The 23,842-nt window shown below is 49.1% G+C and overlaps 4 protein-coding genes across 6 annotated transcripts; 2 read left to right on the top strand and 2 right to left on the bottom strand.

Moving 5' to 3' along the window:
* Window positions 1–63: 63 nt before the first annotated feature.
* Window positions 64–5,707, bottom strand: Kbtbd4 (kelch repeat and BTB domain containing 4). Of its 3 annotated transcripts, none has more exons than XM_005064953.4 (4): window positions 5,539–5,707; window positions 4,062–4,679; window positions 2,886–2,992; window positions 64–1,617 (listed from the first exon to the last, which is right to left on the bottom strand). In XM_005064953.4, exons 1-4 carry the CDS (start codon window positions 5,705–5,707, stop codon window positions 757–759), a joined length of 1,755 nt encoding a protein of 584 aa, XP_005065010.3. In that variant the 3' UTR covers window positions 64–756. The 3 variants fall into 3 exon arrangements, with proteins under 3 accessions (XP_005065010.3, XP_005065011.1, XP_040601682.1); XM_005064954.4 differs by having other exon boundaries at window positions 5,444–5,619; XM_040745748.1 differs by lacking the exon at window positions 5,539–5,707 and adding an exon at window positions 5,213–5,343.
* Ndufs3 (NADH:ubiquinone oxidoreductase core subunit S3) lies at window positions 5,634–13,998 on the top strand. Its single transcript, XM_005064956.4, has 7 exons — window positions 5,634–5,769; window positions 5,871–5,936; window positions 7,244–7,341; window positions 7,937–8,086; window positions 11,329–11,454; window positions 11,579–11,698; window positions 13,750–13,998. The coding sequence occupies exons 1-7, from the start codon at window positions 5,706–5,708 to the stop codon at window positions 13,915–13,917; spliced, it is 792 nt and encodes a 263-aa protein (XP_005065013.1). The 5' UTR covers window positions 5,634–5,705; the 3' UTR covers window positions 13,918–13,998.
* Window positions 13,999–15,207: 1,209 nt separating this feature from the next.
* Window positions 15,208–22,112, bottom strand: C1qtnf4 (C1q and TNF related 4). Its single transcript, XM_005064957.4, has 2 exons — window positions 21,982–22,112; window positions 15,208–18,940 (listed from the first exon to the last, which is right to left on the bottom strand). The coding sequence occupies exon 2, from the start codon at window positions 18,933–18,935 to the stop codon at window positions 17,955–17,957; it is 981 nt and encodes a 326-aa protein (XP_005065014.1). The 5' UTR covers window positions 18,936–18,940; window positions 21,982–22,112; the 3' UTR covers window positions 15,208–17,954.
* Fam180b (family with sequence similarity 180 member B) lies at window positions 16,248–16,722 on the top strand. The gene is given in 3 exon segments (XM_021230450.2): window positions 16,248–16,401; window positions 16,404–16,520; window positions 16,523–16,722. Coding segments are annotated over 3 exon segments (471 nt in total).
* Window positions 22,113–23,842: the final 1,730 nt, after the last annotated feature.

The raw sequence follows: 23,842 nt of genomic DNA, 5'->3' as shown, positions 1-23,842 counted from the left end.
CAGGAATGTCTATAATTAGTTCCCCTTCAGAAATCACCCTCCCAGAGTCAACACAGACACATATCACTTCAAAAACTTTTATTTGTACGAACAGTTCCTCACTCTTGATTTAGCTTAGAGCTTTTAAAAGACCAGAGATCGTATATATTTGAGTTTGGAAAAGTTTCTGCTATTAATCAGAAATAAATGTTTCTACTTTCTGGCTTATCTATTCATATAAGCCAAAAATCAAACCAAAGTTTTTTTCCTGACAGAAAACATTAGAAGGAGCATCCTGAATTCTAGAGTTGATTCTTGCTGGTGAAATACATTTTTAGCTTAGTCTACTGTCCCCACTAAATCCTGAAGGAAAACTCTTAATACTTAATTCTTTGTGGAAAAGTGACAACTAGCCACTTTGCTGGCTATAGACAAAAAGGAATGGGCCTCTTTCTGCATGGGAATCAAGGTGCTTCTATTAACACTGATCTGGTAAGGGGAGACTGTGCCTAAGTCTGAGAAGAGGCTGCCTCTAAGCAGTATGAAGTGAGGCACGGGCTCACGGGGATAATGGCAGAGTTCAAGCAACCCCCTGAGCAGCAGTAGTGTGGAAAGCCCTAGACGAGTACCCCACGAGCCTGGGGACGGGCTAAGGCGCTGCCTTCCTCATGGATACCCAAACTAACACACTACTCTGAACCAGGGGATTTCAGGTTTGACTGGGGATGCACAGAAAAGGGGAGGGCAAAGGGGCCAGCTGTTCCTCCCATCACTGTCTTAGGCCAACACAAACTGCAAATTGGTAAGCAGCACCTTAATGCCTCTTGTGACAGTTACAGCTGAAGTAGCAGGGTCCAGCTTATAGGTGTTGGCATCTCCCTTCTTATATCGATCCCTGAAGACGTAGATGCTTCCATTACAGCTAGCAATCTTCCAGAGGGATGGGGCAGAGCTCCAGGCCTCAGGAAGACAAAGCCGGGTGAAGCTGTCTAGAAGGGGATTATAGCACACCAGAGAGTCCCCCTCAGCCACGATAAACACCAGATCTTTATGTACAGCTGCATGCATGCGGCCTGCAAAGGGCAGTACATAGGGCTTCACGTGGCACTTGTCAGTCTCTGTGTCAAAGCACTGGATAAGTCGGGAAGGTTTGGTAAAGAAGTCTAGATCATTCTCCTCGCCCCCTAGTAAGTAGATGATTCCATTGAGGTTGGCACCAGCAGCCCCAGATACAGCCACCTCTAACTGAGTTGTCTCTGTCCACACATTGTCACCTACCCGATAGTAGATGACTGCATTAGAGAGGGTATCCTGCAGTGTCTTGCCACCCAGTGAATATATGGCATCTTTCCCAGGCACAGATACCAGGGTATGCTGGAGGCGGTCCCGGGGCAAAGGAGCACACCACTCCCAGTCAACGGTGGCATTGTTGCATTTCCACATACGCCGTGGGATGGACCCTCCCACTACATACAAGTCTCCACCATGCTTGCAGGCTGCAGTGATTTGGTGGCACAAGCTGTTTTGGCCACTTACACTGATGGAGTCATCTTCTGCACAGTGCAAGGACACAGCCAATGAGTGGGTGCGAGATGACTCTTTCCCGATAAGGTAAATGTGCACATTCTCCCCAATTTCCTGTTGGCAAAATTGAAATTCTGACATCAGCTCATGTGATGCTAAGACAGGTATCCTTAATGGTTTGGCCTCACACATCTTGCTCCAACCTCCTCCCCTCTAGTTAGTAGTGCTCACCCTGACTTTTTTCTAATTACTTTCTTCTAGGCATTTTATGCAGAGGTAGAGAATCTTTTGTTCATCCCTGCAATCCAGTTTATTTACATATTTATTCAAACAAGATCTTGCTATGTAGCACAAACTGTTCATACTTAGATTCTCCTGCTTCAAAGCCTTCAAGGGGGATCACAGGTGTGTACCACATCTGCTCTTACTGCTTTTTGTTTTTCAATATGGGGAATTAAACCCAGGACTTCACAATACATGGCAAGCATCCTAGAAACTGAATTATATCCCAGGTTATCCCATGCTTTTTTGTTGTTGCTATTATTTTTCCCCCCAAGATTGGGTTTCTTTGCTTATCCTTGGCTGTCATGGAACTAGCTCTGTAGACTAGGCTGGCCTTGAACTCAGGAATCTGCCTGTGTCTGCCTCCCAAGTGCTGGGATTAAAGGCTTGTGCCACCACCGAGCAGCTAGACAGGGTCTTATATAGGCTATGCTGGCCTTGAACCAACTATGTAGCTGAAGCCGATCCTCCAGTCTTCATGTCCATCTCCCCATGTGTTGAGCCATCGATCCAGCTAGAACTGTTAACCAGTGAAGAAAGCAGTTCTTCTTGAAGATAGCATCAAACCAGGCAGTTGGTGGCCCACACCTTTAATCCTAGCACTTGGCAGGCTTGTGGATCTTTGTGAGTTGAGTACAGCCTGGTCTACAAGATGAGTTCCAGAACAGATAGGGCTGTTTTACTGAGAAACCCTGTCTTGAAAAAACAAACAAACAAACAAACAAAAAACCCAAAAGAAGATAATAAAAGCTCCATGAGTTTCAAAGCTCATAGATTGATGGCTTCTGGGATCAGACTCCCCAGTTCTTATTAACTTCAATCTGGTGACTGATCCGTGGCTATCAAAAGAGGCAAGGTCAGAGGCTTGGAAGATGGCTTAGGTGGGTAAAGGCAGTTGCTGTACAGGCATGAGACCTGAGTTTGATCCTTGTGGTCCACATGGTGGAAGAAGAGAACTGACTCCTGCAAGTTGTCCTCTGACCCCATACCACCAAGAGACACACATTACCTGCTGCCCAAAAGAAGAAAGACAAAGGGCCACTGGTGGCTGGAGTCTACAGAGATTATGGCACCCCAAATCCTCAAGAAAGGCGCCTCACCTTCAAGCTAGTTCTGAGTGACTCTGCAAAAGCCTCTCTTTCTTCTTTATTGAAATTGATCCAGGCTTCTATTGCCTCTGTTGGGTTCTGGGAACATGGAACCCCATCTGTGAGAGTCAAAGGGAAAGCATGATCAACAACAATATTATTGGGTTTGGTTTTGGTTTTGTAATTTTTCATGTGCATTGGTGTTTTGCCTGCATGTATGTCTGTGTGAGGGTGTCAGAAGCCCTGGAACAGGAGTTAGAGACAGTTGTAAGTGGCCATGTGGGTGCTGGGAATTGAAATTGGGTCCTCCAGAAGAGCAGTCAGTGCTCTTAACCATGGAGCCATCTATCCAGCCTCATCAATGACAATCTTAATGGGCTCTCAAGAGGAATCACAGCTGGGCATAGTAGCGGATGCCTTTAATCCTAGCACTTGGGAGGCACAGAAATCTCTGTGAGTTCAAAGCCAGCCTGATCTACACGGTGAGTGAAAGGACAGCCATGATTATGTAAAGAGACCCTGTCTCAAAAACAAAAACAAAACTTGATTCACTTTATTAGACCACCATTCGTTACATGTATTTGTTTATGCATGTATCCAATTACATACATATGAAGTTAATTTGAGATTGCCCCACCACTAACATTTTGCAGTGTTGGGATCAAACCTAGGGTTTCATGTACACCAGAGAATTGCTCTATGACCAAGTTTCACCACCAGCCCTAGCTTTGCTTTTTAAAAGAAAAGTGGATGGCATAATAAGCTCCCATATGCCAGGCTATAGAGCACACATCTAAAGTACAGTTCCACCTCATTTGTAGGGGCAGAACTGATACCTAAAGTTAGTACCCAAATGTTTCCTATTTTGGATATCTTGATTCATCATCATCTACATCAATTTGTTTAAGTAAATAATCCTGTAGGCCTTCAAGGTACAGGGCAAATGAAAACATCAGGCACCTCTTACTTCCTTTGGTGAAAAAGTGATACAGCTTTTTATTCTTCAACTATTTCTGTGTGGCACTCTGTCTCTTACAGCAGCTACGCTGATTCTCAACCTCAAAATAATCTCCACCAGAAACGATAATAGGAACTAACAACATTTAGTTAGTGGATACTCCTGAGCCAGAGTATCCACTGAAAATCACTCTTGCATAGTTGGGTATGAGAAGCCCTCCATGAACTCACCTGAGATGATGTCAGTGAGTAGATGGTGGGGCAAGTGGAGAAACTCCTCTGTGCTCTGCAGCTGGGCCAGATGGGTCTTGGCACAGTGCTTGGCAGCAGTGTAGAGCTCAGGATCACTGTGCCTATCTGCAAGCCACATCACCTGAAGGCAGTTTCCCACTTGTACTGTGCGTGCCAGAAACCGAGAACATTCCTCAAAGAGCGATGTCAGCTGATACATGTCTGACACCTCGTAAATCTCCTGCAGCTCCTCGGCTCGAAGCTTCACCGTCCCATGGTATATATAATCAACCAGGAGCTGGAAGACAGACTCACTGACATCTTGCAGCACAATCACCCGGTTGTGAGCCTCCTTCAGGTTAGAAGTGAACATGGAGCGGAAGAAGCAGCTCTGAGCTGACAGGACCAGCCGGTGGAGCTGAAACTCTCGGCCTTCCACTGAGATGGTGACATCAGCAAAAAGCTCCTCCTCTAAACACAGTTTCATAATGCCCTGAGCCACGCGGCCTGAGTGAGACCGGTCTTTGAAAGTATAGTTCACAAAGTAGTTTTCATCCATGGATGCTCCAGGCTCCTCTGGTGACTCCATGGTAGCCAACTTCTCTCTCTGCCACCTATCTGCAAAACAATACCACCCTAAGTATTTGAGCAATTCACAAGACATTGTCCATGCCTCCAACTGTCCAACTCAGCATAGGGAGAAGGAGCAAAGTGGGTCCAGACTGGCCTTATCCCTGGCATTGCCAACATGGTCTATGACATTCCTTCATCCTAAGTTTTCCTGCAGTGAGGTCTCTCCTCCAATGAAATAATTAAAGTTCTATCTCTGCTGTCTTTCCTTAATGGAAAATCCGATATTCCTGATGATGTAACAAAAGACTTGGGACTTAGTTCAACTGGTGAAAGGGGAGAAGCAGGAAGCCTATGATCTTAAAAGATTTGCTAATCAAATACTTTAGATATATAACTAGTGAGACTCAGGGGAAGCATAATTAAACCAAAAAAAAGAAGAAAGTAAATAAAGCAAGTCATTGTGGTCAGATTCCTTTCTTGCCTGGACATAATCGTGCAGACCCTCCGATACGAGGCCTTGGCCTGGACATCCGTTATTTCCACCTTTTCTCTTTTCTGAGCTGCTGTTCTCTACTTACCCACTCGCCCCAGTGAGTTCCTAAAGAAGCTCAAGAGAGCCCAGCCATCCCCGGCCGGGGGCACAAGGAAGTCCATAACCCTGTGCAATCCGACCGCGCCACCTAGAGTCACCTAGGAAACGGTCTCCAAGGAAACCGTCCTCTCCCCCACCCTCCCTCATCAAAAGCTTAGCTCGGGGGCCCGGGGTGGAACTTAGAACCCAGAACGCCCACCCTTTCCCTTTTTCTCACCCGTCCGATTCTTTGCTGCTTCTTCTCTTCGGCCTCCGCTGTACCGAGCTGGCTACGTACACCTCACGTTTTCCCCACCTGCGGGCCTTTCTTACCTGCGTTACCTCCTTTCATCAGTGCCCAGATCCGGAACCTCTGCTTCCCGCCCCGCGTCTGCCCGGAAGAAGATTCATTGCACATTTCCACTTCCGGTCCGTGCCCTTGGGGCTCCGAGGCCTGTGTGTTCTCCTTCGGGTATTTTGTCGGCAGGCATCTAAGCAACATGGCGGCTGCCGCAGCCAGGGTCTGGTGGCGTGGGCTCGTAGGGGCTGCTTCCGCAGCCAGGGGTGAGCAAGGGACAGCTGAGACCGTGGGCAGCGGCAGAGGCAAACCTAACACGGAGACTTCTCTGGTCTCATCCGCGCCTTTGTGCCTTTTCTCTGCGCAGGGACTGGGCGACCCTCAGTGCTGTCGCAACGGGTGAGGAGGGAGAGCGCGGCGGCTGACACGCGCCGTGAGTATGTGCGGACAGCGCTCTTCTCCCTAACATTAGCAGGGGCTTTTCATTGTTCTGTCAGGTGTTTGTCCTTGTCCTGGGCTGCCCGTCCCTCCTGGCAAACCTCTGCTTGTCCTTGCTATGGTCTGCACTTAGCTGTTAGAATCTTGTACTTCCTGTGCCCTAGATACTTGTTCCCTTCTGATCTTGATCGCTGTTTGCCCGTTTTCATGACTTTTTTTTTTTTTTACCTCCGATTAAATTGTCAGCTCTTTGAAAACAGGTAACAAAACTTTTGAGACCAGAAGTACAAAAATGTAGTAGGTCACATCAACCTAGTAGTTACTAGGTACCTTAAGGCTTTAAACCTTACAGTGAATAATTTCCTTTGGACTTCATAACAGTCTCATGAGATGCAAAGTACTTTACTGTCAGTACTATAGATCATGAAACAGTCTAGATAATGTTTCAGTCACAGGTCCGATGAACGACAAAGCAGGTCTTCGGAAAATACTTACTCTTTGTCTGATGTGTGGGTGCTCAAGTAATTTAGTTATCATGTGGTTTTATGTTCAGTCAACAGAATCTCGCTGGGAAATTGAAGGCCTGGCTTTCTTCTGTTTCTGGACATTGATTTTCTTATGGATAATCAATGGAACTGGAAGTGGCATGTGGGCAATGAAATCATCTTTCAGCGGTCTTCAGTCCTGAAATTCTTTAAGAACTTGGTATAATCAAGTACCAAGTAGAAAAAGAGAAACAGAAGTCCGGTTCCCATCCTTAAAAGCTCTGAGTCTGATAGGAGGGCTGATGCTGTTGCTTTGTTGTCATGAGTACAATAGTAGGGGCAGCTGTGAAGTCTGTAGGAAGGGAGCAGAGACCCAACACAGGAACAAGAGCCCCTGTGCACTGTGAAAGAGAAGTGCTGTTTCCCCTCAGTTTTGACACTTCCTAACTCCTGGAAGGTACCTTGCACCTGTGCCTTTTAAGATTCTTTAGGGAGGGCATGGAGAGGTGACCCAGCAGAGGTGACCCACTGGCTGCTTATCCAGAGGACCCAGAGTCAATTCCCAGCACCCACATGTCAGTTCACAACCATTTATAACTCCAGTCTCTGGAGATCTGACATTCTTCTGTCCTCTGTGAGTACCAGGCACTCGTGCATAGACTTATATGCAAGCAAAACACCAAAATGAAAGTAAGTACTTTCTTTTAAAAAGGATTCTTTAGGAAGTCCTAATGAGAGATAATCTATTTTTAAACCCAAGAGACTTGAGGCAGAGCTTGTTGCTACCTTTTCCCTTTATTTTTTTTTTTCTCTTCAGCCACTGTCAGACCACGGAATGATGTGACCCACAAGGAGCTCTCAGCATTTGGAGAGTATGTGGCTGAAATCCTACCCAAGTATGTCCAACAAGTTCAGGTAATCCTCACTGTCCTTGGGTCTAGGTCAAGACTCCACCATGTGATTTATTTCTTCACCTTAAACCAGTGGTTCTCAACCTGTGGGTCTCAATCCCAGGGGTCCACTCAAGACCCTAAAAACCACATATTTACATTACAATTCATAATAGTATCAAATATCATAGTGATGAAGTAGCAATAAAATAATTTTGTGGTTGGGGGTTGGGGGGTCAGCACAACATTAGGAGCTGTATGAAAGGATCTCAGCATTAAGAAGTTGAAAACCAGCGGGCAGTGGTGGCTCACGCCTTTAATCCCAGCACTCGGGAGGCAGAGGCAGGCGGATCTCTGTGAGTTCGAGGCCGGGCTGGACTGACAGCCTCCAAAACAATACAGAGAAACCCTGTCTCGTAAAACCAAAAAAAAAAAAAAAAAAAAAAAAAAAGAAGCTGAAAACCTTCCAAGACAGCCAAGACCATACAATGAAACCATCTCAAAAGAAAAAAAAAAAAAAGGTTGGGAACCACTGCCTTAAAACAAGTGACCTTGCTGGAGCTTCCTCGGGAGTAGTGGCATTCTCTGTCTCAACACCACCTTTCTGCTCTGCTCTGCAGGTGACCTGCTTCAATGAGTTAGAAATCTGTATCCATCCTGATGGAGTCATCCCTGTGCTGACTTTCCTCAAGGACCACACCAATGCACAATTCAAATCCTTGGCTGACATGACAGCAGTAGATGTCCCAACTCGGCAGAACCGTTTTGAGGTCAGTTAAATGTGAGGTTTTGGTCCAGGATCTATAGCTCAGTTGGTAGAATGCTTGCCAAGCATTCACAGTATCCCTGTTTGGTCCCTAGTGTTGCATGAAACTAGGTGTACTGGTAGACCTCTGACACGAGGACTTGGGGAGGGGGGAGGGAGGATCGCAAGTTCAAGGTCATCTGTAGCTGCACAGGGAGTTCAATGAAAAGTATGACAATATGAGATGAGATGCTATCAGAGAGGGGGGAGAGAGAGAGGTGTTTGGGAACAAAGATGATTTCCTGAGTGACAGCCACTTTGGAAACCAGAGCCTCCTTAGTTTCAGTCTGGGTCACACAGAACATAGCAGAATTTTTGTCGGTTTCCTTCCTTTAATTTTTCTGGTTTTTTTTTTTCTTTTCTTTTAGTTTTCTGTTGTTTTGAGACAGGGTCTCACTATGTTGGCCTGGAACTTTTCAGTTTAGATGATCTTCATATGTCAGTGTACTAAATAGTCACCATGCTTTACTCTGCTTTTTTTTTTTTTTTCAATTCATTTTATGCTGGGTGTGGTGGCACATTCATCCAGCCCTTGGGAGGTAGAGGCAGGCAGATCCCTGTTAGTGCAAAGCTAGGCTGGAGTACATAACAAGTCCAGGACAGCCAGACCCTGTCTCAAAAAATATACATATAAACAATGTTACACGTACACAGTCTCTCTCTCTCTCTCTCTCTCACACACACACACACACACACACACAGTCATACACACACGTATACTCATACACACATGTATACACACCCACACACACACACACACACACACACACACACACACACACACACACACACACACGTACACTGGGCGCTGAACCTAGAGCTTTACTCTTGCTAATCAAGCACTCTACCACTGAGCTATAGCCACAGTTGGGGATTTGATATTCTATGGTTCAAGAGGATGTTTTGTGGCTGGCCTTGGACTTTTTCTGTTAAGTAGTAAAATTAAAAGATCATTTAATAGATAGTAAAATAGGAGAATTTATCTTGATGACTTTAGAGTGCTTGTATCATTGCAGATATAATTCCTTAAAGCAAAGAACCCAAGAAAGAATTGTTAGAAGCAATTGAAAATAAGTTTGGGGAGCTGGTGGTATTGCTCAGCGGTAGAGCACAAGCCTAGCATGCACAAAGTCTTGGGTTAAATCTTATCACCAACAAAAACAGAAAAAGGCACTATACTGTAGAGTATTTAACCTTGACCATGAAAGGGACTGGAGAGATAGCCCAGTGGTTAGAGCACTGGCTCCTCTTGCCGAGAACTGAGGTTTGGTTCCCAGCATCCACATGGCAGCTCACAGCCACCTGTAGCTCCAGCTCCACGGGATCTGACACCCCTTCTGACCTCTGCAGGTACTGCACACACATGTTGCACAGATGCGATCAAAACAGTGTGTATATAAACAGATCTAACCTTGATCATTAAAACCAAGCAGCAGCAGCAACTAAGCAAACTTTTTTTTTTAATATTTTTTATTTATTGTGTATATAGCCTTCTGCCTACAGGCCAACAGAGGGCACCAGATCTCATTACGGATGGTTGTGAGCCACCATGTGGTTGCTGGGAATTGAACTCGGGTCCTCTGGAAGAACAGTCAGTGCTCTTAACGACTGAGCCATCTCTCCAGCCCCCTAAGCAAACTTGAACATAGGAAATGAAAACATCTCTGCAGTCAGCATGAACAAATCTGAAACCAGTCACAGAAAATTTTTGATATATAGAAAGAAAGCCCTCAGTAAATTATAAATTTTTAAAAAATCATTTGACAAGGTTTATTTAAAACATGGGCACTGATACAATAGCCAAATAAAATATCTATTAAAACCAGGCATAGTGACTTCCACCTTTAAATTCAAGGCCAGCCTGGTCTACATAGCAAGTTCCAGGAAAGCAAAGATTACGTAGTGAAACCCTGTCTCAAAAACAAAAACAAAAAAGCTCAAAAAAAAAGTACCTGTTAGATGAAAAGTGTAAAACAGAAGTGCTAATAAGTTATACTACAATAACTCTTACCTGTTAGATGAAAAGTGTAAAACAGAAGAGCTAATAAGTTATACTACAATAACTCTTACCTGTTAGATGAAAAGTGTAAAATAGAAGTGCTAATAAGTTATACTACAATAACTCTTACCTGTTAGATGAAAAGTGTAAAATAGAAGAGCTAATAAGTTATACTACAATAACTCTTACCTGTTAGATGAAAAGTGTAAAACAGAAGAGCTAATAAGTAAAAAAAAAGAAGAGCTAAGAAGTTATACTACAATAACTCTTACCTGTTAGATGAAAAGTGTAAAATAGAAGAGCTAATAAGTTATACTACAATAACTCTTACCTGTTAGATGAAAAGTGTAAAATAGAAGAGCTAATAAGTTATACTACAATAACTCTTGGCAAGGAGTTAAACTGGGGCTGTCAAGATAGCTCAGTAGTAACAGTGCTTGCTTCAAAAGCCCCACAACTTTATTTCTAGCCCTAGAGCTCCCAGCAGAAAAGAACGGATTTCCAAAAGCTATGCACTCACACACACACTCTCTCTCTGTCTCTCTCTCTCTCTCTGTGTCTCTCTGTCTCTCTCTCTGTCTCTCTCTGTCTCTCTCTCTCTCTCTCTCTCTCTCTCTCACTCACACACACACACACACACACAATATAATAAGAACAAACTCAGAAGGACACGTAGCTGTCTGGGGAACTTTTTAGAATATAGAGAACAGTTGTGCCAAATCTTGGTAGGGTCACCCTATGGAGTCCAAACTGGCTTGAAACTTGCCATGTAGACCTTGAACTCAGTAGTCCTGCCTCAACCTTCTAAGGACTTAATTGTGTTGGATCTTAACAGATGAACAGAAGAGCAGAAATTAACCTTGAGAGGATTGGGGCTGGTGGGCTGGGAGATCTTCCAAAGGGGACAAGACAGCTAACGAGCAGAGCCACAGTTGTGACCTAAGCCTTTGTAGGTAGTTGTAGACCATACAGGGTCACAGGTGGAATCTTAATAACTGATGCTCTCTCAGTGGTGGCTCACGCCTTTAATCCCAGCACTGGGAGGCAGAGGCAGACAGATCTGAGTTTGAGCCTGGTATACACAGTGAGCTCTAGGACAACCAGGGGTACACAGAAAAACCCTGTTTCGAAAACAAAAAACAAACAAAAAAAAGATGCTCTCGCCCAGACTACATCCTATAGCTACTTCCAGCTTCTTCTCTCCTTAGATTGTCTACAACCTGCTGTCTCTGCGCTTCAACTCTCGGATCCGTGTGAAGACCTATGCAGATGAGCTGACGCCCATTGAGTCTGTAGTCTCTGTGCACAAGGCGGCCAACTGGTATGAGAGGGAGGTGAGCTATTGGATACAGTGGGCCCTGCCTCTGGGCCAGACGTCTGCACTGTTTGTAACTGGGAGGTGCAACTCCTCTGCTGTTGGCCTGATGGACAGGTTGCCTGAAAGCTGTTCTTTTCTAGGTCTGGGACATGTTTGGAGTTTTCTTTGTTAACCACCCTGATCTAAGAAGGATCCTGACAGACTATGGCTTCGAGGGACATCCTTTCCGGAAAGACTTTCCCCTCTCTGGCTATGTTGAGGTAGAAACCTTAAAACTGGAGTAGCAGTCATGGAGCTTCAGAGATTATGGGCGTGATGGGAATATGATCTGTAGATTATGGTAGTTTAAGAGCCTGTGCTGCAGTTCTAGTTTTATTTTAATAATGTGAGGCAAGTTATTTGAGTTTGTCATGAGACAATTTTGTGGTCTGTCTATTGGAAACAATAAGAACTTAAATATTGATGGCATTAGGTATTAAGTGATATATAGCCTGATATATTATAAATGTTAGTTAAAGCTAGTCATTATTGTAATGATTTTGTTTTGCCTTTTGAAACCAGACTGTCCTGGAGACCAGACTGGCATCAAACTCACAGTGCTGGGATTAAAGGTGTATGCCACCACTGCCCAGCTTGTATTTTATTTTATTTTATTTTTAAAGATTTATTTATTACATATACACCAGATTGAATTGTAGATGGTTGTGAGCCACCATGTGGTTGCTGGGAATTGAACTCAAGACCTCTGGAAGAACAGTCAGTGCTCTTAACCTCTGAGCCATCTCTCCAGCCCTGTATTTTATTTTTTTAAGATTTATTTTTATGCTGGGCAGTGGTGGCACAAACCTTTAATCACAGCACTTGGGAGGCAGAGGCAGGCAGATCTCTATGAGTTCAAGGATAGCTTGGTCCACAAAGTGAGTTCCAGGACAGCCAGGGCAACAAAGAGAAACCCTGTCTTGAAAAACCAAAAGAAAAGAATGACTACTGAGGACCTGGAGTACTGGTATATTCTTCTAATCTCAATACTAGGGAAGCTGAGGCAGGAGGAATGTATTAAGGCCAGCTCAGGCATGGCAAAAGCCTACTGAAGGGGTGGGAGACTGGAAAGATAGCTCTGTTGGTAAAGTACCTGCTGCACAAGCATGAGGACCTGAATTTGCATCCTCAACATCCTTGTAAAAGGATGGATGTAAACCATGCGTGGTGGTGCACGCCTTTAATCCCAGTATAAGAGGCTGAGGCAGGCAGGTCTCTCCTGAGTTCCAGACTAGCCTTTAGTCCCAGCACTCAGAGGCAGAAGCAGGTGGATCTCTGAGATGGAGACCAACTTGGTCTACAGAGTGAGTTCAGGGCAGTCGGGGCTACAAAGAGAAACCCCAAAAAGCAAGCAACAACAACAAAAAAGAAGTTGGGTGTCTGTGTAACCAAGTAGGTCCTGGAGTTTATAAGTCAGCCAGTCAGTGAGCTCTAAACTTAATGGGAGGCCCTTTCTTAAAAAAATTAAGTAGAGGGCAAGGAGGTGATGGCTCATGCACCTGGAGACCTGAGTTTTAATCTCCAGAATCACAGTAAGTGCTGCATAGTAACCCACGTATGGGATCCCAGTGCTCCTGCAGAGAGATGGGGAGTAGAGACAGGAAAATCCCAGGAAGTTTGTGGGCTGGCCAGCCTGTACATAGCAGCAAGCAGCAGCACATATATACATGCATTGTACAGACATGAGTCATGCACATTAAATAAATATGTGGAAAATGACCACTCACACACACACTCTCTCTCTGTCTCTCTCTGTCTCTCTCTCTCTGTCTCTGTCTCTCTCTGTCTCTGTCTCTCTCTCTCTCTCTCTCTACATAGGTCTCTACATAGTTCTCTACATAGTTCCAAGACAGCCAGGCCTACATAGACAATGCTGACGTTGAACTCAATGGAGATTCTCCCTCATCTCCTGAGTGCTGGAACTAACGTGGAGTACCACCACACCCAGCCTAAATGCCTAAATTGATTTTTTCAGGCACTGACTGTTTTAAAGTGTGTGGTTGGGTAAGCAGTAAATCTGTGAGCAAGCAGTTCAGAGCTCAAGAGGTGATGTGGCAGAGGAATCAACAGTGCTGGCAGCATGTAAAAGTGCAGGCCATTTGGAAATCCCACACATTAGTTTATTGCGATGTGTGACCTCGTGGGTAGGGAGCATGGAGGTGACGGAGCTTGTAAAGAGTTCTGAACAGAAGGAAGGGGCTGGGGCTGGGGCTGGGGCGTGGTCATGTGAAATGGACTCCTAGGTCATTAGTTCTAACTTTTGCTCCTGCAGCTACGTTATGACGATGAGGTGAAGCGGGTCGTGGCTGAACCAGTGGAGTTGGCACAAGAATTCCGCAAGTTTGACCTGAACAGTCCCTGGGAGGCTTTCCCTGCCTATCGTCAGCCCCCTGAGAGTCTCAAGCTTGAAGCTGGAGACAAGAAGCCTGAAGCCAAGTAGCTTCAAAAGCATGTGGCTCCTAGAGGAAGAATACCTTATCTACGGTTGGCTGTGTAAATAAACTAGGGATATTCACCCCTTCCTCTGTGTTGTTCGGCTGCTTTTTTGAGACAGGGTTTCTCTGTGTAACCCTGGCTGTCCTGGAACTCCCTCTGTAGCCCAGGCTGGCCTTGAACTCAGATCTTCGTGCCTCTACCTCCTAAATGTTGGGATTAAAGGCATGCGCCACCAACGCCCGGCTCTGCCTGTGTATTTTTAAGTGGGGATGGCAGCACATGTGGAGGTCAGAGGATGATTTGCAGAAGTGGTTCCATCCCACCATGTGAGTTGTGGGAATTGAGCTCAGCAATTTATGCTTGGGAGCAAGTGCTCTTTCTGCTGAGCCACTCCCTTCCCGTCCCTCATGTGTATAATGGTAGACATGGCACTGACTCAGGAGACAGAGGGTGCAGGGGGTGGAGGTGTCCCTGCCAAATCTATCTAATGAGACTGTATGCTATAGTTGTAGACATTGTGACCTGTAGGCCTCCATGTGTTTCTAGAGGGCTCTGGAGCAGTAATCAGTTTTCACAGTCCTTAGGATTTAGAGTAGGTGTGGCATGGTCTTCAGTGACAACTGGAGGGCCTTGAAACTGCTGAAGAAGTCCTTATCTCAGCAGACCGTGTGAAAGCAGCTGCTAGATCCAGGGGCCTGGGTGGGGCCAGGAAAACCCCAGTCTACTCTCATTCCACCTGAACATCCACAGGGTTCTATGAGCCACTTAGCTCTTCCACTAAAGGAGTCTTGCCAGTTTCGGGTCTAAGTCTAGACAGTTGTAAGTAGAGTCATCAGAGCTTGGGTAAAATGCACTCATGAACTACCCAGTTTCCCCAGCTGCTTGAGGGTTGGTTGGCTCTGTGCAGAGTGCCTTCCATGGGTACTCCTAGTCTGTCCGCTATGCCGCTGGAGAACTGGTCTTGCAGCTGATGCTTTTGGCAGCTCAGGAGCCCTGGAGGCTGAGCTGGACTGGATGTCAGGTTGGATTGAGTGTCCCAGCTGGCCTCTAGCAAGATGTTTTCATTGTGAGAACAGACAGTAAGATAGCATTGCTGCTTGAGATGTATCCCTTGGGAGGGTCGAGCTGGGTCTCTTAAACAGCCCATGCCTCTGAGCAAGAACAAGCATGCTGCTACTGCCAAAACTGAAGAGTCCCCATCTCTGCAGGGTGAAAACAGCCTCCAGAAAGTGAATAAGGCCATAGCCAGCCCTCCCCCCTCCCACTCGGCATTGAAGACTGACACATAAAGGAGTGCAGTAGCAACATGTATTGGGAATTTGGAGCTATCAAAGGCAGATGAGGAGCTGGGAGGAAAGAGTCAGAGGACATGGCTGGGACACTACAGTTCCTGAATCATGCAGGTACAAGGGCTTCAGGGTGGGTAGCTAGGAACCAAGAAAAGGCTATTGGCCACCAGGAGGTACACTTGGCTCTTTGAGCCTCACATGGCAGAGGAAGAACTGTGGGCCTGGTGAGTGCTACAGTGGGTGATGGTATAGAAAGCTTATGGAGATTAGTTTCAGTGCTTACCATTGTTCTAGAACCCTACCAGGGCATTGGGCAAATTACAGGAGTCATGTTAGGTTTTTGCCAAGAGGGGAGTCAGACTTGGTATGTATTGAGACAAGATCCATGCTTGAGAAGGTTACTATGTATATATGTGCATTTGGAATAGGAGAGGGGACCTGAGATCCGTATCCAGGCACTTTTTTTCTTCTTTTTACAAATTTATTTTTATTTGATGTGCATTTGCATGTACATCTGTGTGAGGGTATTGGATCCCCTGGAATTAGAATTGCAGACAGTTGTGAGCTGTCATGTGGCTGCCGGGAATTGAGCCTGGGTCTTCTGGAAGAGCAGACAGTGTTCTTAAGCACTGAGTCATTTCTCCAGCCCATCCAGGCACTTTTCTGATAAAGATGCCTCCTGAGCAACAGAACAGATCAGAGTGAAGGACAGGAAGGATCTGACTCCTCTCTACTGCCTCAGGGTATTTCATGGACAGCACTGTCATAGGAGGTGGCCTGCAGTAGCCAGAGGACCCGGAAGTGAGGCTAGAAGTCATTCTTCCTAGCCTGGGCCATGGGTTGAAAGGTCAAGGCATCCTAAGTTCAGGGTTTGGAAGGGCCTAAGGGTAGACCTGCCTGTGGTGGGGAGCAACTAGGATGGGTCCTACTAGCTTATAGGCTTCCCATCTCCTTGCCCAGACTTGCTCCCATACCTGATGCCTAAGGACAGCCCACGCCTAAAATAGCTCCCCTTGCAGTTGCTCTAGGACAGCTTATATTCAAGATGAGAAACCAGGATCCAAGCCATCGACTCAGGCTCTTCCTGCAGCACCACATGCCCAGTGATTTGGGGGTGCTAAGCAATGGTACACCTTCAGGACCTTCAGAAAGGGCTTCCTCTTTGGACTTTTAGCACCTGCTTCTTACAAGCCTGTTGTGTGTTACCAGCTCCACAGGGCTAGTGAGGCTGAGGAGAGGGGTCCTTGGGCCCAGGTCTTTGCCCTCTTGACACAGAAAACACTTTGGAACCTGTGCAAGGGTTTCTGTCCCCAGGGCAAGCCCCTTCACTGGGATCCTGGACCTCCATCCTTGACTCTCACCCGACCCCTCCCCTTTCACTTGGCATTTCCCCTTCTCATCATCCTCTCCCCACTCTGGGCAGGGGCTCCATCTGCCTCTCCAGGTTCTTCCTCTCTAGCCTACCTTGGTCCCTGGCTCCTGATCCCCCATGCTTATATCCATTCTATCTTGTTCCATAGACCCAGCTAAGGCCTGGGTTTAGGCAATAGGCAAAATGCTAAGGGCAAGACTGGCAGGCAGTGGTTACATGCAAGTATGTCCAGAGATCAGGGCTGAAAAGTGTGTTTAACGCTTGCTGAAAGAAAGCAGCCCCCAAAGTAATTCATGTCAGGTCCTCTAACGCCTATCCTGGCAGCCCCGTGAAATATGGAAACCCCATATGCTGGTCATCTAGTGTTTTGTTTTTTTGTTTTTTTTTTTTGAGACAGGGTTTCTCTGTGTAGCTTTGGAGGTTGTCCTGGAAAACTTTCTGTAGACCAGGCTGGCCTAGAACTCACAGAGATCCGCCTGCCTCTGCCTCCCGAGTGCTGGGATTAAAGGCGTGAGCCACCAACGCCTGGCTTCCATCACCCAGTCTTAATATCCTAATGTCAAAGCTAACCAAGACTCTCTGGTCTCTGAGACTGCCAAGTGCCCATGTGGACTGGGAACACAGACTGGACTTCAGTGGCTCTATTTACAGGAGGGGGTAAGATGGAGAAACATTGCCTCTTTGTGGGCAGGAAAGAAAAAATCTTGTTTCATCTCAAGCCTCACATGTGACATCTTAGAGTAAAGCAGGGAGAGGACCCTCGCAGAGAGAAACTAGCTCAAACAGTTTAAGGTTGCCCTGATTCTGTGTAGCTCTGGTCTCCCAGCGCCTGCCTCATTTTTGTGTCTAAGACAACTTACTCTAAAGCGTGCTCTGCGCAAATTAGGTAGCCCATTCTGGGAGGGCAGCCAGGTGTCAGTCCTGTGTCAGCCCCATGCCCTACTGAAGGGAGGAACATGCTGCCTTGCATCCTGTGTTCCTAGTGGGTTAGAGTAGACGTCGTTCCCTGTCACAGAAAGGCATAATTTGGTGGGAGTCAGACGCAGGGATGCACTAGACAGACATGAAGGTGAGGCCCGCTTGAATTTAGGAGCCTGAGCTTCAAATTCTCACTGTCACCAGGCCTGACCCCATCTAGGCCCTATGTGTTGTCCTAGTCAGGGCAGTCCTGTCCCGTCCCGAGAAGGGGAGGCCAAGGCATCAGAGTCAAGACACAGGGCAGGCCCTAAAGCTGACAGAGGCAGGCCCACTTTATTGGCTGAGTCCAGGCGCGCTGGGCAGGCCGTTATGCTCAGGCCGGTGGGGCGGTGGGGCATTCGGGCCGTGGTCCCGGCTCGGCATGCACGCCCCACGGCCTCACGGGTTCCTCCAAGCAGAGGCTCAGAGTTCGGGGGGCTTGAGGGCCGGCAGGCTGGCGGCGGCGAGGTCGGGGTACACCAGGAAGCCTGAGAAGGTGATGTACTTGCCGTGGTTGCTGTACGCGCCATAGCCATCATGGTCGTGGCTGAGCAGCCAGACGGCGTCACCGCGCCGCAGCGCCAGCATGACGCTCTGGCTCTGCATCTCGCGGCGCCTCGAGGCGCCGTCGTCGTAAATCATGGCCTGCACCTCGTCGCGGTTCTTCATCAGCTTCACCGAGAGCGTCTTGCGCGGCAGCTTGCCCAGGGTGAAGGAGAAGAAATAGGCGCCGGGCAGGCGGCAGCGGAACACGCCGGCCGCCGCGTCGAAGTCGCCACCTATGTTGACCAGCTCGGTGTCGAAGGCCAGCGGCCGGTGGCGCGGCCCCGGGCCAGCATCCGAGCCCACCAGGCTGCGCGTGCGCGCCGCTGAGAAGGCCGAGCGCGGCTCCGGGGGCGCGGCTCCGCGCGCAGGCGCGTCGGCGTCGGCGTCGGCGTACACCAGGTAGCCGCTGAAGGTGGCGCCGGGGGCGCCCAGCGCGTACTGCGGAGCGCCGTGCAGCCGCAGCCACACCGTGTCGCCGTAGTCGAGCTGCAGCATGGCGCTCTGGCTGGCGGCGCGCCGCGCGCCCGGCCGCCGCTGCTCGTCGAAGGCCAGCGCCTGCACCTCGTCGCGGTTGCGCACCAGCATCACCGACAGGCTCTTGTGCGGGGCCTTGCCGGCCGTGAAGGAGAAGAAGTAGGCGCCCGGCACGCGGCAGCGGAACCGCCCCGTGGCCGCGTCGAAGTCGCCCCCGATGTTCACGTACACCTTGTCGAAGGTCACCGCCATTTCCGACGTGCCCTCCAGCGGGGTGGTGCGAGCCGCCGAGAAGGCTGACCGCAGCTCTGAGGAGCCAGGGCCAGCCGGACCCAGTGCCCAGCAGGCCACCGGGCTTAGCAAGCCCAGCAGAAGCAGCAGCATGGCACCTGGGAGGGGAGAGAAGACCCAGGCAGGGGAGAAGGGTTGGACAGCGGCTGCCTCCACCTGTAGTTTCTCTTCCTAGCCTTGCTCTACGTTTTCCTTCACTGGGCCAGTATGTCTCACTTAGTGTCACCTGGAGGGCTTATTACAGCACCCATACTTATCGTCTCCCCCCCCCCCCGTCGAATTTTTTCCATAAGCCTGGGATGCGGTCTGAGAGTTTGCATGTCTGATAGTATCCTTAGTTGTCTGATTAGCTCATCTAGAGTTCACATTTTTCAGAACTATTGGATGAGGCCAGTACTTCTCAGACTTTTGTTTTTAAGCATGAGAATCCTTTTGCAAATAAGACCTGGTACTCATGCCACAGGCATGTTGAAACGTCCTGGTTAAAGAGGCCTACAGCCCTGTCCTCTTTCCTCACCCCTCCTTCTCTGGGTGTTAAGGAGGTCTGTTTCCAGCAGCCAACACTTCCATGCCACTCATTTTCCTGTAGTCTTTTCCTGGTCCTTGGCCTGCCCTTCACAATAAACACTGGCTGGCTGTATCAGTTTCCACCATGGCAACGTTTTAAGTCTTATCTGGGAATAAATGGAGAGAGCTGCTCTCTAACCCCTCTACGGGCCTCTGACCTACTCAAGAGTTCCCTGAGGCCCTTCCTGCACTGAGGAGGTCTGGCCAAGCTTTGAGTTAGTGTCTTCCCTATGAAAACAATGGGGTAACAAGGGACCTGAGAGATGGCTCAGCAGTTAAGAGTGTTGCCATTCCAGAGGACACAAATTTAATTTCCCAGTACCACAAGGCAACTCACAGCCATCTGCAACTCTAGATCTGCTGCCTCTTCTCACTTCCATTGGCAGCATGCATGCACTCAGTGGTACACAGATACCTGTATACATAATTTTGTTTCAATTTTAAGGGCTCTAGTAACTCCCTTTGTGCCTTTGTGCTTGGAGGTTAGCTCCTGTGGAAAGGAGCAAGTCACAGCTGCTCAGGATAGGGAGAACAAAATAAAATTCTGGCAGGGCTTTGGCAGGATGGTGATGTCATCAGCTCCACTGGTGGTGGTGGTGGAATGGAGTAGACAGACTTAGATCTGGGTACCAGTCTCGGGGATCTAACCATAAGCACTGACACCAACTCACAGTCACCGTGGCCATTTGCTTTTTAACTCTCTGGGTAAGGCTTCATCCATGCACATGGCATGATGGAGGGCTCACACAAGCTCGTGGCAATATACCCAGACAGCAATTGTGAACAAGCTCTGTGTAGAGACAGACCTACCCAGGCGTTCATACGCTTCTCTTCTGACCCCTGGGAAAAGTGATCTGATCAAGTTCTTGACCTAAGGGGTAGAGCCTCAGTAAGTGCTTGGTGAAGGCATTATCCACTTCCTGGAGTCATGCTGATGGTGGGGTTCCATCGTGCTCTGAAGTAGGCCAGAGGCTTTGAGGCTTGAACACCCAAGGCTCCAAAGCGGAGGCAAGCAGGAGAGAGACTGGAGACATGAGCTTCTCTGGGAAGTACCCCGGGAGTGTGTGTAGCCTTGTGTGTCTTACAGACACCAGGGGCCTGCTGAGCTTCTCTGGGAAGTACCCCGGGAGTGTGTGTAGCCTTGTGTGTCTTGCAGACACCAGGGGCCTGCTGGGAAGAGCTGCCAGGTGCAGCTCCGCAGCTGTGTCACTCCTGGCTGTTCACCTGAAGCCTGGACTCTAGCCTGCACTCCACTTGCCCAGCTGCTGGAGTAGAACGCACTGCCCTTTAATTCTCACAATAAAACCCTCACGTCCAGCTGAACACCGCCTCCTTCCCGACGGGTACTTTTCTGATTCTCACAGAGATGTCCTATGGGCTACTTGGTGAGGATAGGGAGGAGAAGGGGCCCATCTGCAGGGGTGAAAACTGCACCTGGCAGGAGCCTAATCTATTCTTTTTACAGGGCCATTTTAGACATCAGACAAGCCCTCTCCCATTTTGTGGATCAGAAAGCTAGTGTTTAAACAAGGCGTACACGTTTTGGCTCAAGGTCATCCACGGAACACTACAGTAAGCCTTAAACAGGGTTTTTAATTTCAGATGCAGGGTTCTTTTCTGCTAGCTTACCCTCTTCCACAAAGGCATCTTTACAGCCAACCTGTTTCCCGCCTCTGACCCCTTTTGCAAAACACAGAAGAGGCAAGGAATAAGTGCTGGGATCGAGCGTGAAGGAGGAAGCAAGGAAACAAAGGCAAGCAAAGCCCTCCGTCGGTTTGTCTCCTGGGAGGGGGGAGAGGGAGGGGGAGCGCTCCCCCGCCCTGCAGCCTTCCTAGCAGGTCTGCTCTAGAAGCTCCTGCCCACACTGTCCTTTGCCACCTCCCTCCCAGTTTGGTCCACCCATCAGCGCCAAAGGGTCTTCCTGTGGGGCCAATGCCCTTCCCCCTTTCAGACTCCACTGCACATGTTCCTGAACCCTGGATCCCTTCCTTTGACAACCCCTTTGCCCAGCAGGTCAGAGGGGGATGGGAAGGTGTCAGGTGGGTGTCAGAGCTCCAGGGAGGAAATGGCTGCACAAAGCTCTGTCCAGGTAAAGCTCAAAATAGTCTTCAAAGAGAAAAACTGGGACAGAGAGCTGGGTAGACCCAGAGCCCCGGAACCAATGGAGAAGGTGCAGCGATATCAGGCTGAGAGCATCTTCAAACCCCCAGCGCCTTGCTCCTGGTGCCCCAGTTAAACCCGTTCTCAAACCCCGCCAGAATCCCCTTTCTATCTTCCTTGAAAGTCGAGCATCCTTTCAAGAATGTGAGCCCCACTTTTGCAGAAGTAGCAAATTAATCTTTTCTCGTGGGGGAAAAATGCCCCAGAAAAGGGTCTCTCCATCCCAAGCCCTTTTCTTTCAGACCTGCCCTCCACCCCTCCCTTCGGAGTAAAAGCCCTTGAGCCTCTTTCATGGAAAAGCGCCCAGGTTCTCCTTGCAAGGAAAAAAAGGACCGGGTCCCTCGCGCCTCCCGCCGCCCCCACTCGCATAGAAGAGAAGCCTGCGCCCCCGCCTCCTCCCGGCTGCCCTCACCTGGCTGGCGGCGGGCGGGTCGGCTTCGGTCGGAGCCGGCGATCCGGCTCCCGCGAGGACGCCGGGCTGCGCACTGGTCGCCCGCGCTGTGGCTTGGTCGGGCCTTCGGGGGTGGCGGGGGGCACGGGCGGCGGCGAGTGGGGACCCCGGCACAGGGAGGCGTGAGCGAGTGGGAAGGACAGCAGAAGCTGAAGCGGAGAAGCGCAGGGGCGGGGAGCAGGGGAGGCGGAGGGGAGAGCGGAGGACGAGGGAGGGGCGCGGAGCAGCGGGGCCTGGGGCACCGCACCGAGCCTGCGCCGAGCACGGGACCCTTCCTCACTCGGGACCAAGAGCTTTATCTTCTGGGTGCAGAAAGCAGGCGTCAGTGATCCAAATTTAGCAGATGGGGAAACCGAGGCCGCTGTAGAAGCCACACTAGGGATGGCTCAGGGCATCCTATAGACCGGCTTCCCAGCTTGTGTGGGGATACACGGATTGGGCTGCAAGGACAGTAGGAGGTGAGGTTTTGTGTGAGACGATGTCCAGGCTGAGTGGCCTTGGTGAAGGTCTAAGGGGAAAGATAAATGAATGGGTCACTGTCCTTAGTAAAGGAAGAGATGAAAGTGCCCTACTTTTCCTTCCTCGCTCCTGAGCCTAAACATGCTCCCGTGCTTTAGTAAGGCTGGAGGACAAAGCTGCAGGCATCAGCACACCAGCTTGAGTCCCTCTGGGAAGGACAAAGAAGGAGCAGGGTCCTTGCAGTGGCCTGAATGTTTCTTTCTGGAAAGGGTTGAGAAGGGCGTTAGAAGGTCCCCGTATGGGACATGGACGTCCGGTCGACCTGTGCTTAGGTAGCAGGAGCCCCCCAAGGCCTCAAAACTGGAGTCAGCATCTGCCCCTCTCCTACTCACAGGCTGTCTGTATAGCTCCTTGCCCTAAGGAGCTTTCTGGAATGCTCCAAACTTATCTGAGCCCAGTTATTGGAGTACAAGTCATTGCCAATGAAGGTGTTGGAAGTGGCGGACTTGGCTTCAAGTTCCTCCAGGGTGTTGGGTGAGTGAAGGGATGGATGAGTGGATATCTCCCTGGATCGAAGGGAAAGACTGAAAGCCCTTTGGGCAGAGGCGCGGGAACAAGGTGACAGGAGGCAAACTTGTGTAGGCCTTGCCGGGTCATAGATGTCTCCTTCTCCGTGAACAGGGGGAGGGCCGTGCACGTTTGATAGCCTGAAGGTGTGGTGAGCCATGCAGGCGTGCACAGGAAAGTTGGGCAAGGCCAGGAGTCAGGCTGTGACAGCTGTGGCCCTGACATTGGATCCCTCAGTCAGGGGCGTAAGGCAGCCCTTATGAGTGTGGATCCATTGGTGGAAGGGAGACCAGGACAAGTAGGTGCCAGCAGGGGCTGCCTGGGGCTGGGAGACGTGTGCCACTTAACCAGAGAAGTCAGGGTGGGGATGGAGATGGGTAGAGCATGGCCATAGGTGTTGATTCAGGGTCTTGGGGAGGCGGAGGCCAGGAAAGGACGAGGGGAGAAATAATGCCAGGAGAGGGGTGTGGTGCGTCAGGCCATAGGAACCAGATAGGAAGTTAGGGATAGATGGCAGGAGGCCGGGGTTGCATCCTCGCTTGCTCCTCCCTTGTGAGTCACGCTGGTTTGAATGGCAGGTGTTGACAGTGCTCTGTCCCCACTCCAGCACCTTCTCATCATAATGCTTCCCCGAGCCCGGATATTACCTGAGGACAGCTTTTGACCCTAACTCCCGTTTGCACCTCTCTCCTGGAGCATCCTCGGTTGTGCACTTGAGTAAGGCCAGAAGCACTGGAGAGCTAATGAGAGGCAGGGGCTGCGAGTGAATACCAGCCTCCCGGTTCCTCAGCGGGAG

Source organism: Mesocricetus auratus, unplaced genomic scaffold (assembly GCF_017639785.1).
Source record: "Mesocricetus auratus isolate SY011 unplaced genomic scaffold, BCM_Maur_2.0 Super-Scaffold_100004, whole genome shotgun sequence".
In the NCBI taxonomy this organism is placed as follows: Eukaryota; Metazoa; Chordata; class Mammalia; order Rodentia; family Cricetidae; genus Mesocricetus; species Mesocricetus auratus.
This window is presented reverse-complemented; position numbering and strand designations above follow the sequence as displayed.